The following is a 17,211-nucleotide window of genomic DNA, read 5'->3' on the forward strand; positions in this document are numbered from 1 at the left end:
TAGTTGAGCAAAAGGATGGGAGAAATTCTGTCTCTATGCTTTTATTTTATAGGTTACTCTGCTTAGCTGACTTCTCAAACGTCATTAAGCTAAGTAAGGAATTCTGCTCAGGGACTGGTGGTATTTTTTAAAAAACGTTTTAAAAGCCAGAATTTAAATAATAAGGAATCTTAAAGAAGAGGGAATCAAGTGAAGTAATCTGTGAAAGTGCATTAAAAACCATAAAGCTTAGTTCAAACTCAAAATTCTGTGATCAGCCTGGTGAGGTGGCGCATGCCTATAGTCTCAGCTCGTTGGAAGGCTGAGGCAAGTGGATTCCTTGAGCTCAGGAGTTCGAGACCAGCCTGGGTAACATGGTGAGACCCCCGTCTCTACAAAAAAGACAAAAATTAGCCCAGCATGGTGGTGCACACCTGCAGTCCCAGCTAGTAGGGAGGCTGAAGTGGGAGGGTCGCTTAAGCCCAGGAGGTCTGGTTGCAGTGAGCTGTAACTGTGCTATTACACTCCAGCCTGGGCAACAGAGCAAGATCCTGTCGCAAAAAAAAAAAAAAAAAAAAAATTTGTGATCATCTTTGTTGGTATTTGGGGACTTATCATGAATAAAACTGATACTTGCCTGGAATTTTGTAGGCTTCTGGGTGCTGGGTATTATTTCCTGTTCATTTCTACCCCTGAGCCCTAGAGCAGAGGGCTGGCACATTGCAGGCCCTCCATATTTGGACCTGAACAAAAACAGATAGTTGTGGCCTTCCTCCCCATCTGAGATCTTCCTAAGGGCCTAAATCCCTCCTTCTGCTGGTGGCTGTCCAGAGTCCTGCCTGCTGTTTGGTGTCCCTGCTCTGTCTCAAATGTTACCACTCAGTGGCTGATCGGTCTTCTCAAGGGATGAGACCAAACTGGGGCTCAGAATTGGTCCCTATTGCTGGCAGATTGGACATTCTACTGTGGAAATAGCTGGATTCACTTTAGAAAGTAGGAATTAATGCACAGCCTTCATCCCTACCACCATGAACTCTCTGTTAATGAGCTCACTGCCAATAGCAGGGTGGCTGGTGGCAGAGGCTGGCTGGTATCAAATGACCAAATCATCCTGTCTACGTGGTTGTTCAGTGCCTCTTCAATGGATGCCCTACACAGGGCCTTCACACAGGATACAACGATCTTTGCCCTTTGTGCCCATGCCCATATCTCCCTACACATTCCTCCACCCCAGACCTTCTTGTCCCCAATCTTCCAATCTCTCTCCTTCCAGGCCCTGGACCAGCCATGCAAGCCACACATTACTGCTCAATAATCCATATATGCTTGACCTCGGGCTACTTTTCCTTCTGCACAGAGTGAGCAGCTAGGTGCTGCCTGCCTTAGGCAACCTTGCCTAAAGGTTGCCCTTTGGGAGGATTTCCCTCACTGCTTGTCCTTAGGGCAATTCCTGAGTGGGCTATTGTGCAGCAGCATTCTAATTTGGGCTTGCACCCAAATACCATGCCAATTTGTTAGTGTACCAAGCTCAGCCTTCCCCGCCCCCAAACCTCCGTCTACCAGGTGGTCAAAAGGGACCCCTGCAGGCAGTTGTGAATGGGAGCTGAGAGAGAGCTAATGCAATAATGGTGACCTCATCTGGTCCCACAGGGAATGCTAGGGCTAGAGTTGTCAGGGAACTTAGTAAAGTGGGCTGGAAATCTCTGCCCCTGCATTGCCCAGTAACTGGATGTGGGCTGCCACCGTGGAGAAATGTAACTTTGGGCAAAGCAGCTCCTACCAGCAAAGGAAAATTCTTGGAGACAATCTCAGCTTTAAGCTGTCAGCATCTGAGGGAAGGAGTGCCTCAGTCTAGAGTGGAAGTCCAGGCAGCACCATAGTGTCCATTACAAGAAGAAAATAAAGCTAAGATAACTGCAGTTAACATTTGGGTGTTTTATCATCAGCTTTTTTATATGTAAAACCCATGTGTGGTTGTACAGTATTATTTATACTGTGAAGCATTCTCTCATTTTCTTCTAAGTAATCTTTCAAATAAAGTGATTAGTAATACTGATTAAGGTGGTCACATTTAGCCTTTTAATAATTTTGTTTTTTGGTGAAGAGAAACTGAATAAAAAATCATTCTAGACTCTCTATTGGTTAGTCATACTCATGCTTGAGGTCTAGTCAGTATTCAAGAGAGGATCATTCACCCAGTGGGCTCCCTAAAGCAATGTAAACAGTCTTTATGTGCTGAAAGTTCTAACTCTTAAAGAGATCAAATGAACAACCCTGGTTTGTGTAAAACCTAACATATTCAGTGTGATTCATACCTGGCCCCACCCTTGACACCTGGGGATTATTACAACTCAAGATGAGATTTGGGTGGGGACACAGCTAAGCCATATCAGCATCCAAACAGGAAAAGAAGAAGTCAAACTATTTCTCTTCACTGATGATATGCTTCTATACTTACAAAACCCTAAAGACTCCTCTAAAGGCTACTAGAACTGATGAATGATTTCAGCAGGGTTTCAGGATAGAAAATCAATATACAAAAATCAGTACCATTTCTGTACATCAGTAACATCCAGGCTGAGAGTAAAATCAAGAACACAACCCCATTTACAATAGCCACAAAGAATATGAAATATCTATGAATACAGCTAACCAAGGAGGTAAAATATCTTTATAAAGGAAACTATAAAACACTACTGAAAGAAATCAGAGGTGACACAAATAAATGGAAAAATATTCCATGATCATGGATTAGAAGAATCAATATCATTAAAACGGCCATATGGCCCAAAGCAATTTATGGATTCAACGCTATTCCTATCACAGTACCAATGTCATTCTTCACAGAATTAGAAAAGAAAAAGTATTCTAAAATTCACATGGAACCAAAAAAAAAAAAAAAAAAAGCCCAAATAGCTAAAGCAATCCTAAACAAAAAGAACAAAGCCAGAAGCATCACACTATTCAACTTCAAACTATATGTATTCTTAGGCTACAGTAATCAAAATATCATGGTACAGGTACAAAAACAGACACATAGACCAGAGGAACAGAATAGAAAACTCATAAATAAAGCTGGGCACCTACAACCATTTGATCTCCAACAAGACTGACAAAAGCAATGGGAAAAGCATTCCCTATTCAATATATGGTGCTGGGATAACTGGCTAGCCATATGTAGAAGATTGAAACTGGACCCTTAGCTTTTACCATATAAAAAAAAGTAACTTGGCCAGGTGCGGTGGCTCACGCCTATAATCCCAGCACTTTGGGAGGCTGAGACAGGTAGATCACGAGGTCAAGAGATTGAGACCATCCTGGTCAACATGGTGAAACCCCGTCTCACCATGTACTAAAAATACAAACATTAGCTAGGCATGGTGGCGCACACCTGTAGTCCCAGCTACTCGGGAGGCTGAGGCAGGAGAATTGCTTGAACCCAGGAGGCGGAGGTTGCGGTGAGCCGAGATCGTGCCATTGCACTCCAGCCTGGGTAACAAGAGCAAAACTCTGTCTCCAAAAAAATGTAAAATAAAAAAAAAAGTAACTCAAGAAGAATTAAAGATTTAAATATAAGAACACCAAATATAAAATTCTAGAAGAAAATCTAGGAAATACCTTTTTCAACATTGGCTTTCGCAGAGAATTTTGGCTAAGTCCCCAAAAGCAATTGCAACAAAAACAAAAATTGACAAGTGGGACCTAATTAAACTAAAAAGCTTCTGCACAGCAAAAGCAACTATCAACAAAGTAAACAGATAACCCACAGAATGGGAGAAAGTATTTACAAACCATGCATCTGACACAGGTCTAATATCCACAGTCTGTAAGGAACTTAAACTGTTCAACAAGCAGAAAAAAACAAATAACCTAATTTAAAAATGGGCAAAGGACATGAACAGACATTCCTCAAAAGAAGACATATAAGTGGCCAACAAATAGATGAACAAATGCTCATCATCACTACTCATCAGAGAAATACAAATCAAAACCACAATGAGATGCCATCTCACACTAGTCAGAATGGCCATAATCAAAAAGCCAAGAAACAACAGATGCTGGTAAGGCTGTGGAGAAAAGGAAACACTTATACACTGTTGATGGGATGTAAATTAGTTCAGCCACTGTGGAAAGCAGTTTGGAGACTTCTCAAAGAACCTAAAACAGAGCTACCATTCAACCCAGCAATCCCATTACTGGGTATATTCCCAAAGAAAAATAGATCATTACACCAAAAAGATACACACACTTATATGTTCATCACCATGCTACTCATGGTAGCAAAGACATGGAATCAACCTAGGTGCCCATAAATGCTGTATTGGATTAAAGAAAAAAAAAACCAAAGTGGTACGTATACACTATCGAATACTACCCAGCCATAAGAGTAACACAATTCTTTCCTTTGCAGCAACATGGATGGGACTGGAGGCCATAATCTCAAGGGAACAGAAAATCAAATCCCACATGTTCTCACTTTTAAGTGGGAGCTAAACCTTGAGCACACATAGACATAAACATGGAACAACAGACATGGTGGACTACTAGAGCTGGTAGGGGGAAGGGGTGTTTGGACTGAAAAACTACCTATTAGATATTATGCTCACCACCTGGGTGCAATATTCCTATGTAACAAAGCTGTACATATACCCCTGTATCTAATATAAGAGTTGATTTTTTTTTCTTTTTTTTTGATACAGAGTCTCACCCTGTCACCCAGGCTGAAGTGCAATGGCACGATCTTGGCTCACTGCAACCTCCAATCTCTGGGTTCAAGTGATTCTCCTGCCTCAGCCTTTCTAGTAGCTGGGACTGCAGGTATTCGCCACCATGCCTAGCTAATTTTTGTCATTTTTTTTTTTTTTGAGATGGAGTTTCGCTGTTGTTACCCAGACTGGAGTGCAATGGAACAATCTCGACTCACTGCAACCTCCGCCTCCTGGGTTCAAGCAATTCTCCTGCCTCAGCCTCCCGAGTTGCTGGGACTACAGGCGCGCACCACCATGCCCAGCTAATTTTTGTATTTTTAGTAGAGACGGGGTTTCACCTTGTTGACCAGGATGGTCTCGATCTCTTGACCTCATGATCCACCTGTCTCGGCCTCCCAAAGTGCTGGGATTATAGGAGTGAGCCACCGTGCCCGGCCATAATTTTTGTCTTTTATGAAGAGATGGGATTTCATCATGTTGGCCAGGCTGGTTTTAAATTCCTGACCTCAGTGATCTGCCTGCCTTGGCCTCCCAAAGTGCTAGGATTAAGGTGTGAGCCACTGTGCCTGGCGGAATTTTTTTTTTTTTTTGAGATGGAGTCTCACACTGTCAGCTGGGCTGGAGTGCAATGGCATGATTTGGCTCACTGCAACCTCTGCCTCTGGGGTTCAAGCAATTTGCCTGCCTCAGCCTCCCAAGTAGCTAGGATTTGAGGCATGTGCCACCACGCCTGGCTAATTTTTTGTATTTTTAGTAGAGACAGGGTTTCACTATATTGGCCAGGATGGTCTCGAACTCCTGACCTCGTGATCCACCTGCCTTGGCCTCCCAAAGTGCTGGGATTACAGACATGAGCCTCCACACCTGGCAAAAAGTTGAAATTAAAAAAAAAAATTTTTTATGCGTTTTTGTGCCTTTTTTTTTTTTTTAAAGTAGAGACAGGGTCTCCCTATGTTGCCAAGGCTGGCATCAAACTCCTATCCTCAAGGGACTCTCCTGCCTCGGCCTCCCAAAGTGCTAGGATTATACATGTGAGCCACTATGCCTGGCCTGTTTCTGGGCTCTGTCATATTGCCTACACTTTTGTTTATGGTATAGAGACTAAATGTGATCAATGGATAATTTCTTTTTTTTTTTCTTTTGAGACAGAGTCTTGCTATGTTACCCATGCTCGAGTACAGTGGCACAATCACAGCTCAGCCTCAGCCTCCTGAGCTCAAACCATCCTCCCATCTAGCCCCCCAAGTAGCTGTGTATACAGGCATGCACCAGCATACCCAGCTAATTTTTATATTTTTTTTGTTAAGACAGGGTTTCACCATGTTGCATAGGCTGGTCTCAAACTCCTGGGTCTTTCTCTCCTTGGATGCCCAAAGTGCTGGGATTACAGATGTGAGCCATTACTCTGTGTCAGATAATTTCATATGTGGAACACTTTGGTTTAATTTAGCAAAGATCTTCTGTTTAATATCACAGTCAATGATGACCATGAGGAAGAGTAACCTATGTGGGCACAGTGCAGTCTGAGCAGATGGAGTTGTTGGAGCCCACCTGTGCTGGCGGTTGATGCATCTGTCCCAGCAGAGAATCCAGCCCTTGCTGTCTACCTGTATACACCAGGTTGCTGCAGCTGAAGCAGGACTGCAGATCAGAGTGGTCACTGTTGCACTCACAAGGGGTCATTTGCAATGGAATATGCCAATAGTAGGGAAATCCTCCCCAGAACACGTTACCATGAGTTCATAACAAGCCCCTGTTCTAAACTCACCTCACTGTGGCCAGAGGACCGAGAATTCAAAAGCCAGGATTGTTCATCAGCTTGTAACAGTTGTAACAGAGACTTGGGAGAGTGTGTGTGTGTGTGTGTGTGTGTGTGTGTATGCATATTTTAACTTTCATTCTTCATTGTGTTATAGCTGTGTATCCTTTCTTTAATAGTGCTTTGGAGGTCTTCGAAGCATTTGAAAAGGAAGGCCAAAATATAAAGAACAAGTCAGAAAAAGAATGTCCTCATTCTTACTGTTTTATTGAACTCTTATGGTTAAGTACAGAGCAGTGACAGTAGACAAAATTCACCCTGAAAACTGTGAGTACATCTGATTTAAATTTTGGCAGCCAAGAAGAGCTAACCAAAAAGAACTTTTTTCTTATTTTGCCTTCTAGATTCAGGGTGTCCATGATAATCTGGGCCTATGGATGGGAGCTGCTCCCTAAGCCTAGAACACCTTCCCTTCCCCCAAAGCTTGCCAAATTCTGCACAATCTTCAAGGCCATCCAGGGTCCTCTTCCTAGGAAATCTGTTCTCAGATCCAGCTCCTATTCATCTCTTCCTTCTCTGGACATCAGCATCACCTCATTACTGCCCAGCGTCTCTTAAATATTATCTTCCTCATGCAGTTTCTTCTTTTCCAGGTTTCTTCTCTTCAAAAGAGTTTTAAGCTTAAGAATAAGGATCATGCTACACTTCTCTATTCCCCATAATGACTTATTAATTAATTGGGCAGATAAACAGAACCCTGGTGATTCCTATTCTATTCTGGAAAACAGTTGCTCTCCCATATGAGGTTACCCCATGTCAAGTTCAAAGACACAGAAGCCACATTATGTTCAGATATGGGCTTTCTCCTGCTCACTCCTCTACTACATCCACTGCTTCTGATACTCTCCCTTCTGTTCTGTCCAGTCTCTGGTGACCTGGGAAGACTGAAGGGAAATAAGCCACCAGAAGCCTGCCAGCTGGTGTAGACAGACCATGTGGTGACGTCCCTGGGAGGTGGAAGCGGGCAACTAGGATGGGTAAGCACACAACCAGAGCTGTCAGAGTGAGGCTGCAGAACTTACAGGCATGGCTAATGAAGAGGGACAGGAGAGGTGGGCTGACCAAGCATGTGAAAATGAAAAAGAAAAGGTGATTTTGTGAAACGAAATAATGAAAGACATTCTCAGCCACTTCCTTGTATTTTAGAAGATGGGTGGGTCCATGGAATGAGACATTAGGTCTTGAATGCAGCCAAACATGCTGTATTGGCTGATGACATCTCTTTGTGTTATAAGAATGGGGAATGGGCCGGGCGCGGTGGCTCAAGCCTGTAATCCCAGCACTTTGGGAGGCCGAGGCGGGTGGATCATGAGGTCAACAGATCGAGACCATCCTGGTCAACATGGTGAAACCCCGTCTCTACTAAAAATACAAAAAATTAGCTGGGCATGGTGGCGTGTGCCTGTAATCCCAGCTACTCAGGAGGCTGAGGCAGCAGAATTGCCTGAACCCAGGAGGCGGAGGTTGTGGTGAGCCGAGATTGCGCCATTGCACTCCAGCCTGGGTAACAAGAGTGAAACTCCATCTCAAAAAAAAAATAAATAAATGAATGGGGAATGAAGACAGTGCCTGAGCCTTTTATCACAAGTATTTGAATACTGAGTTTAACTAAGTTATACACAAGCTTTTTTCCTTTAAAAATAAGTGCAAAACCTTTTCTTAAAAAGTCAGGCCTTATTTAAATCAGAAAAATTTACCCATGTAGGCCCTCTATTTTGTATTTCAAAATATTTGAATAGATCTCACAAAACCCTGGCTTTTTCCATAAACAGTCATTCATTTAAAAGCCATTAAAATTAACTGAGGTCTTTTAGAGGTCTCAGTGGAAAATTCATTACCCTCTCTCCTTCCCCTAACACAAATATTATAGCTTATAATCTGATTATTACAGACTTCTTTTCCTGGGTCTCTGGTAACCAGCTATATGTCTTCTACATGAAACCTGCTGAGTTCATCAGTACATCATTGCATCATTGACACGGCCCTGCTGAACTACGCCATGTCTGCTTTTGCTTAAATGGGAAGGACTGAACCTGCAGCAGACTTTGGAGCACGAATTTGGCTCACAATGATAAATATAATAATACTTAATAATAGCCTACTGTATCGTGAGTGTCCAGTAAATTCTAGACATTGTACCAGGAATCTTATACAAGCTGCATCATGTAGCCAACCCAGTCCAATTAACATCAGGACTTCCCAAAATATTTGAGAGATATTATGCCTAGAGCATAATAGAGCTCCTCCCTACTCTATGAAGTACCCTCCTTTCTTCCCACTCTCTCACATGTCCAAGTTCTATCTACATGCCCCCTCCTCAAACAGCTGCCTGTGGCTACCAGTGTCCCTGGGAGGCTAGTCCTGGTGAAAACTCCCTCTTGGGTCTCAGAAGTGAGCTTGGGTCTAAATGGAGGAAATTTTGAAGATCCAGGTATGAAGAATGTGGTCTAGAAGGAGAAGTGTGGATATGTCCCATAGCCCCACAGACTCCTGCCCCACTGGGAAGAGTTCAGCTAGAGGAAGCCAGAATGAAGTTCTCTGAAGTATCCAGTCCAGTCGGGGGGTCCCGGTCCATGAAGTCTAATCACAGTACTGATCACTAGGGAGAAACACATCTGGAAAGGTACACATAGCTAGTGAGTGAGAGAACTGGGAATTGAACTCAAGGCTTAAGCTAATGGTCTCTTCATGCACTGATGGTTTGTTTCAGATGCAATCTTTTCAGGTGTGCAGATCTTATATCTTCTCTAAATTATACACTTGTCATAGTAGGTCCAATGTCATGCTATTTTTAAAATTTCCGCAAGGTCTGGCACCCAAATAACCCTATCAGTGCTACATATCTTGTGCTTTAACAGGAGTTCCAATATATTCTAATGCATTGGCCAATTGATTAATTGGTAGAAGGCTTATTTCTTTCTTTTTCTTTTCTTTTGTTTTTGTTTTGGTTTTTTGAGACAGGGTCTTGCTCTGTCATTCAGGCTGGAATGCAGTGGCATGACCACAGCTCACTGCAACCTCAACTTCCTGGGCTCAAGTGGTCCTCCCACCTCAGTCGCCTGAGTAGCTGGGACTACAGGTGTGCACCACCACAGTTGGCTAATTTTTTGTATTTTTTGTTAGAGACAGGGTTTCACCATGTTGCCCAGGCTGGTCTCAAATTCCTGGGCTCAAGCAATCTGCCTGCCTCAACCTCCCAAAGTGCTAGGATTAGAGGTTTGAGCCACTGCACCCTGTCCTGAGTTAATTTTCATATATGGTATGAGATGGGGTTCAGCTTCATTTTGCATGTGGATATCCAGTAGTCCCAGCACTATTTATTAAAAAGATTATTTATTCCCCATTGAATGATCTTAGCACCTTTGTCAAAGATCAGTTGATAAATCTCCACCCAGGGATATGTAAAATAAAAAAAAAATCAGTTGAACATAAACATATAATAGGTTTACTTCTAAACTCGCAATTCTGTTCCATCCATCTGTATGTCTGTCCTTATGCTAGTACCTCACTATCTTGATTACCATTGTTTTGTTGTCAATTTTGAAATTGGGAAGTGTGAATGTTCCTGCTTTTTGTTCTTTCTCAAGGCTGTTTTGGCTATTCTGGGTCCCCTTGCAACTCCATATAGATTTTAAAATCAGTTTATAAATTTTTACAAAAAAGTCAGCTGGGACAGACCATATTTATTTTATTTTACTTTATTATTATTATTATTATGATTTTGAGATAAAGTTTTGCTCTTGTCGCCCAGGCTGGGGTGCAGTGGCATGATCTCGGCTCACTGCACCGTCCACCTCCTGAGTTCAAGTGATTCTCCTGCCTCAGCCTCCCAAGTAGCTGGGATTACAGATATGTGCCACCACACCTAGCTAATGTTTTATATTTTTAGTAGAGATGAGGTTTCTCCATGTTGGTCAGGCCGATCTTGAACTGACCTCAGGTGATCTGCTTGCCTCGGCCTCCCAAAGTGCTGGGATTACAGGCAAGAGCCACCGCACCTGGCCTATTTTTGCCTACATAAATTTGGGAAAGAAACTAACATTCTGGAATTGCAACTGAATATTTTTTATTTGAGATATAATTTACATACCACGCAAATCAATTAAAAGTGTACAATTTAGTGGCTATTAGTGTATTTACAGAGTTGTTCAACCAATGCCACAGTCAATTTTAGAACATTATCATCACCCCCCAGAAAAACCCCTGTACCCATTAGCAGCCATTCCCTATTTCTCCCCGGTTATCACTCCATTTTTCCACCCCAACAGGTAGGCAACCACTAGTCTTTATTGTCTATTTGCTTATTTTGGAAATTTCATATAAATGGAATTATAAAATATGTAATCTCCAATGGGTTTCTTTCAGTTAGTATGTTTTAAAAGTTCACCATATTGTAACATGAGTTGATACTTAAATCCTTTTTTGTGTGTGCGATAGAGTCTTGCTCTGTTGCCCAGGCTGGAGTGCAATGGTGCAATTTTGGCTCACTGCAACCTCCACCTCCTGGGTTCAGGTGATTCTCCTGCCTCAGCCTCCTGAGTAACTGAGATTACAGGTGCATACCACCACACTTGACTAACTTTTGTATTTTTAGTAGAGACGGGGTTTCACCTTGTCTGTCAGGCTGGTCTCAAACTCCTGACCTCGTGATCCACCCGCCTCAGCCTCCCAAAGTGCTGGGATTACAGGCGTGAGATGAGTTGTTACTTAGTTCCTTTTAAAGACCTAATAGTATTCCATTTTATGGATATACCACATTTTATTCAGGCGTCAGTTGATGGACATTTGGGTTGCTTATACTTTTTAGTTATTATGAATAATTCTGCTACATACATTTGTGTACAAGCATTTGTGCTGAACATATGTTTTAATTTTTCTTGGGTATATACCTAGGAATAGAATTACTAGGTAATATGATAACTATGATATAAAGTATGATATAAACATATGATAACTATGTTTAACCTTCTGAGGAACTACCAGACTATCTTCCAAAGCAGGGACATAATTTTACTTTGTTTTGGTTACATTTTTTTCCCACCAACAATGTATGGGTCTTTCCATTTTCTCACATCCTCACCAACACATGATTAACTTTCTTTTTGATTATGGCCATCCTAGTAAATGTGAAGTAGTATTTCATCTTGCTTTTTGTTTCATAAAGAACTCCACTGATGTAAAATTCATATACAAAGAATGTGCAGCTCTATTATAGTGGAAAAAATCCCAGAGATATGTAGGATAGCAAATATTAATCGCTCACTCTGCATATAGTTCTTTTTTTTTTAAGAGACAGGGTCTCACTCTGCCACCCAGGCTGGTAGTGTTGATATCCTGGGCTAAAGCAATCCATCTGCTTTGGCCTCCCAAAGTGCTGGGATTATAGTTGTGAGCCACTGTGCCCAGCCAGAGTCTTCAATAATTTAGTTTTGATAAAAATTCATAATGAAGTCCAACACAAAGATGACCACATTGTGATACTGAATTTGAGAAGACACTGTGGATATATTAAATTCTTACATTTGTATAACGATTTAAAGGTAACAAAATTTGCTCACAATCTTTTCCCATAATTTCATTGTCATCATCCTGGGATTTAGTGAAGCAGGAATTTATTATCACTTGTTTTCAGTAAGGTAATTTAGGCACAGAGAAGGTAAGAAGTGACTTGCTCAAAGAGATAAGCTAGGAAGTGGGGTAACCAACCATTTGGGTTCACCTGAGACTGAGGAGTTTTCTGGGATGGAAGACTTTAAGTGCTAAAACTGGGAGAGTCCCTGGAAAACTGGGCTGGGTTGATTACTCCACTAGTAAGTAGCAGAGGTAGGATAGGGAATCAGGCTGTTTAACTTTTGGTTTAATACCTTTCCAACCAGATTACCTAGTGAAGTAGGCTTGCCCTTCTCTACTTGAAAGTTCTCTTTAAAACTCCTCTCTTCAGCCAGGCGAAGTGGCTCACACCTGTAATCCCAACACTTTGGGAGGCCGAGGCGGGTGGATCACCTGAGATCAGGAGTTTAAGACCAGCCTAGCCAAGATGGTGAAGCCCCGTCTCTACTAAAAATATAAAAATTAGCCAGGCATGGTGGTGCGTGCCTGTTATGCCAGCTACTTGGGAGACTGAGGCAGAAGAATCACTTGAACCTGGGAGGCGGAGGTTCCAGTGCGCTGAGATCACGCCACTGCACTCCAGTCTAAGCAACAGAGTGAGATCCTGTCTCAAAAAACCAAAACACAACACTTCCTCTCTTCATGCATTTTCTCTCTCTTTCTTTCTTTTTTTTTTTTTTTTTAAAGATGGAGTCTGGCTCTATCGCCCAGGCTGGAGTGCAGTGGCACCATCCCAGCTCACTGCAACCTCTGCCTCCCAGGTTCAAGGAATTCTCCTGCCTCAGCCTCCCAAATAAACTGGGATTACAGGCACCTGCCACCACACCCAGCTAATTTTTGTATTTTTGGTAGAGACAGGGTTTCACCATGTTGGCCAGGCTGGTCTTGAATGCCTGACCTCAGGTGATCCGCCCACCTTGGCCTCCCGAAGTGCTGGGATTAGAGGTGTGAGCCACAGTGCCTCTCCCCGCATTTTCTTTTGACTAACCTTGTCTGAGACTTCAGCTTCCCTAATTCCTCCAGCAATCCCTTGTGTTTGGCATTTCAGCCACAAGCCACTATGGGTCCTACACTTTTTCCTTTGTGTGACTTCTGAAGCATTTTTTGTTATGCTCATCTTTCTTCATTCCTTCAGATTGTAGATCATGAAAGACAGAAATTGTCACTCCTCTCTCCTTTCCATAACAGGAATGGATATTCTGTAAATACCATTGCCTGACTAGGAAATGAGTAGGCATTCAAAACATCTTTCAGGGTCAGGTAAGTTGCCAGGGGTTGCCATCTATTAGAATTCAGTTATTATTTAAAGATAAAGGCCGGGTTAGGTGGCTCACGCCTGTAATCCCTAGCACTTTGGGAGGCCGAGGCAAGCAGATTACTTGAGGTCAAGCGCTGTAGAACAGCTTGGCCAAAATGGTGAAACCCCATCTCTACCAAAAATACAAGAATTAGCCAGGCGTGGTGGCACATGCCTGTAACCCTAGCTACTCAGGGGGCTGAGGCAGGAGAATCACTTGAAGCCGGGAGGTGGACGGTGCAGTGAACAGAGATCATGCCACTGTACCCCAGCCTGGGTGGCAGAGCAAGACTCCATAACAAAACAAAACAAATAAGATACAAAATAAAAAAATAAAGATAAGCAAGAGCCACTGAGTGCGGGGGGCACAATTTGTATATTTATTGTGTTTCTTTGTGGATCATAACAAGGCAGTTGCAGCTTAGTACGAATCAATGACCCGTCTCAAGGAGCCAACCTTGGCATCAGCACCACCCCAGTCGTGGTGCCTCCTGTAGTCCCCTGGCCTCAGCAGATACTGCCGCCCCTGGTAGTTGGGCATTTCGTAGAGGACCCAACAGCCCTCCAGTACGTGGAGGGAATAGATCTCATGGAGACGGAAGAGTTCAGGGACACAGGCGCAGTCGTCAGTGAGCTCAGACATAAGGCCTCGGTAGTCATCTCTCTCATACAGCCTTAACTTGTGAGAGCTGGTCTATCATGGCAATAAACACAAGAAGAAAAATAAACAGCGTGCATCCTTGGGTGTCAAGGAAAGTGACATAATCAGTCTGCATCTTCATGAAGCATGGTTTTTATTTTATTTTTGAGATAAAGTTCTTGCTATGTTGCCCAGGTTGGAGTATAGTGGCAGGACCGCTGTTCACTACAACCTCCACCTCCTGGGCTTAAGTGATCCTCCACACCTCAGCCTCCCAAGTAGCTGGGATCACAGGTGTGCACCACTGCACCTGGCCAATTTATTTTAAAAATTTTTTGTAGAGATGGAGTCTCACTATGTTGCCCAGGCTGGTCTTGAATCCCTGGGCTCAAGTGATCCTCTCACCTTGGCCTCCCAAAGTGTTGCCATTATAGGTGTGAGCCACTGTACCTGGTTGAAACATGGTTTTTAAACCAGTTAATAAAGTGTTTCTCCCCAATCCCACTTTCTATGTTGTTATTCTAAAAAATTAGGAAAACTGTTAAAATAAATCTGACCTAATCAATAAACTGGAGATGTTGTGGAAGAAGCAAACATTAAAATACAGGGAATTAAAGTGTGTTCTTTGTAAGCAACCATCATCACAATTGAGGTCAATAAGTCTGTAGAGAGGATTTCAACTCTTGTTTCCATTTTGACTTCATACAATTGAGTCTTGGCAAGCTTGCTTTAAGTCACTTTTTGCAGTTACAATTTACAGTGATTTATATTTACACTGAGTCCACAGGTCTTTTTTTTTCTTTTCTTTTTTAAAATAAGATGGGGTTTCACCCTGACGGCCAGGCTGGTCTTGAACTACTGACCTCAGGTGATCCACCCACCTCGGCCTCCCAAAGTGCTAGGATTACAGGCGTGAGCCACTGCACCTGGCCTTCTTTTTTTCTTTTTCTTTTTTCTGAGACTGAGTTTTGCTCTTGTTGCCCAGGCTGGAGTGCAATGGTGAAATCTCGGCTCACTGGAACCTCTGCTTCACAGGTTCAAGCGAGTCTCCTGTCTCAGCCTCCCAAGTAGCTATGATTACAGCTACTTTTGTATTTTTAGTAGAGACAGGGTTTCTCCATGTTGGTCAGGCTGGTCTCGAACTTCTGACCTCAGGCGATCTGCCTGCCTCAGCTTCCCAAAGTGCTGGGTTTACAGGCGTGAGTCACCCCATCTGGCCCCACATGTCTTTTCAAGTGACATTTTGACAAGTCATTTGTGCCATTTGAGTTTCTTGCTCCAAAGAAATGCCTATTTTATTTATATCTTTGTGCATCTGCAAATTTTTCTAGCCTAAATTCGTTTTTTTTTTTTTCTTTTTTTATGAGATGAAGTCTCGCTCTATCACCCAGGCTGGACTTCAGTGGCACAGTCTCAGCTCACTGCAACCTCCACCTCCCAGGTTCAAGCAATTCTTGTCTCAGCCTCCCACTTAGCCGGGACTACAGGCACACACTACAATGCCTGGATAATTTTGTTGTATTTTTGTCAGAGACAGGGTTTCACCATGTTGGCCAGGCTGGTCTTGAACTCTTGACCTCAAGTGATCTGCCCAGCTCGGCCTCTCAAAGTGCTGGGATTATGGGTGTGAGTCACCGAGCCTGGCTGTGATTTCAATTCTTGAATCTCCTTGTCACACCACATAATTTAGTGCCATCAGTGTAAACACACGTTGCAAGTTATTAAAAAACGTTAAGCAATACTTTGGGGAGGACCATGTTCTATGAAATCCTAGTTAATTGTCTGTCTCTGATATTTGTAAGAAACTAGTTGATAATGACTTCTGGAAATTATAAATCCACACAAATTGAAACATATTTTCCTAGGTTCTAGTATGTCCTAGAATGTAGTGAAAAAATTCCCAATGCAGTCAGAATACATTATACCTATATTGTTCTTCCACAGTCTGTTAAGTTTTTTTTTAATAGTTAAAAAGTAATCATCTAGCCATTCGCCATGCCTCAGGCCTGTAATCTCAGCACTTTGAGAGGCTGAGGCGGGTGGATCATGAGGTCAGGAGTTTGAGACCAGCCTGGCCAATACGGTGAAACTCCATCTCTACTCAAAATAGAAAAATAATCTAGGCGCGGCGGTGCATGCCTGTAGTCCCAGCTGCTCCCTCTGGATGCTGAGGCAGGAGAATCACTTGAACCTGGGAGGTGGAGGTTGCAGTGAGCAGAAATCGAGCCACTGAACTCCAGCCTGGTGACAGAGCAAGACTCCATTTCATAAATAATAATAACAATAACTATCTAGATAAACTAGACAGATTTTTTTTTTTTTTACTACTGAGTAAGGTGACTTTTATGTAGAAGTTAGGGACCACCTAGATGTTACCAAGTTTAATTTAAAGGCTGTCGTGATTTCTCATGCCCTGAAACAATTATTGATGTCCTTAAGTAAGAAAAATAGAGATTCTTGTAACTTTCCTTTTTTTTAATGTTTGAGGGTCAGGTCTGCTATTCTTACTGTGAATACTCATCCTGATTTGGAACTAACTGCCTTTTATAAACAGGAATTGATGGCCATGGATCATTGATTCTTTCACCTCAGTCAGGTTGAAGCAAGACTCACATCAGGAATTATACGGCAGGATCGGACCGAGTCACTGAGGCCCATCCAGTGCTGATAGTCGGGGTACTCGCCTCGGCGCAGGAAGTACTGGTGGCCCTGGTAATTGGGGCGCTCATAGATCATCCAGCAGCCACTGTCCACTCGGATAGAGTTGCAGCGGCTGAAGTAGACCCGCAGGTTGGGGCAGTCACCGATGCAATTGTAGCAGCGGCCCTGAAAGTCTCGGTCCTCGTAGAAGGTGATCTGAGGTAGAAACAAAGTGACAGTAGATAGTGCTGGAAGGAACATCCCCACATGCCACACCCCCAATAGACATGGCACAGCACCTCCACAGGCTCACCTTCCCCATGGTTGTTGACAGCCGGTGATTAGCATCTAGTATGATGGGGACAAAGGGACAGCTGGTATATATAGCAGGAAAGCTGCTGTGTTGGCAAAAACAACACAAAAGGGACCGGGGGGTAGTGCATAGGGGGATTTCTGTGTTCTCTTTTTTTTTTTTTTCGTTTGAGATCATGGGGCAGGGGGCTCTCTCATGCTCCCT

General features: G+C 42.9%; 1 protein-coding gene across 1 annotated transcript; it reads right to left on the bottom strand.

Annotated features, from left to right (window-relative positions):
• Window positions 1–10,551: 10,551 nt before the first annotated feature.
• Window positions 10,552–17,049, bottom strand: CRYGA (crystallin gamma A). The gene is made up of 3 exons (XM_035305491.3): window positions 17,008–17,049; window positions 16,668–16,910; window positions 10,552–14,108 (listed from the first exon to the last, which is right to left on the bottom strand). The coding sequence occupies exons 1-3, from the start codon at window positions 17,014–17,016 to the stop codon at window positions 13,836–13,838; spliced, it is 525 nt and encodes a 174-aa protein (XP_035161382.1). The 5' UTR covers window positions 17,017–17,049; the 3' UTR covers window positions 10,552–13,835.
• Window positions 17,050–17,211: the final 162 nt, after the last annotated feature.

Source organism: Callithrix jacchus, chromosome 6 (genome assembly GCF_049354715.1).
Source record: "Callithrix jacchus isolate 240 chromosome 6, calJac240_pri, whole genome shotgun sequence".
Classification (NCBI taxonomy): Eukaryota; Metazoa; Chordata; class Mammalia; order Primates; family Cebidae; genus Callithrix; species Callithrix jacchus.

Excerpts from the sequence above, each read along its gene's own strand:
- CRYGA (XM_035305491.3), bottom strand. Across the intron at positions 14,109-16,667 it reads CCTGCCGTATAATTCCTGAT|ACCAGCTCTCACAAGTTAAG; the intron begins GTGAGTCTTGCT and ends TTGCCATGATAG.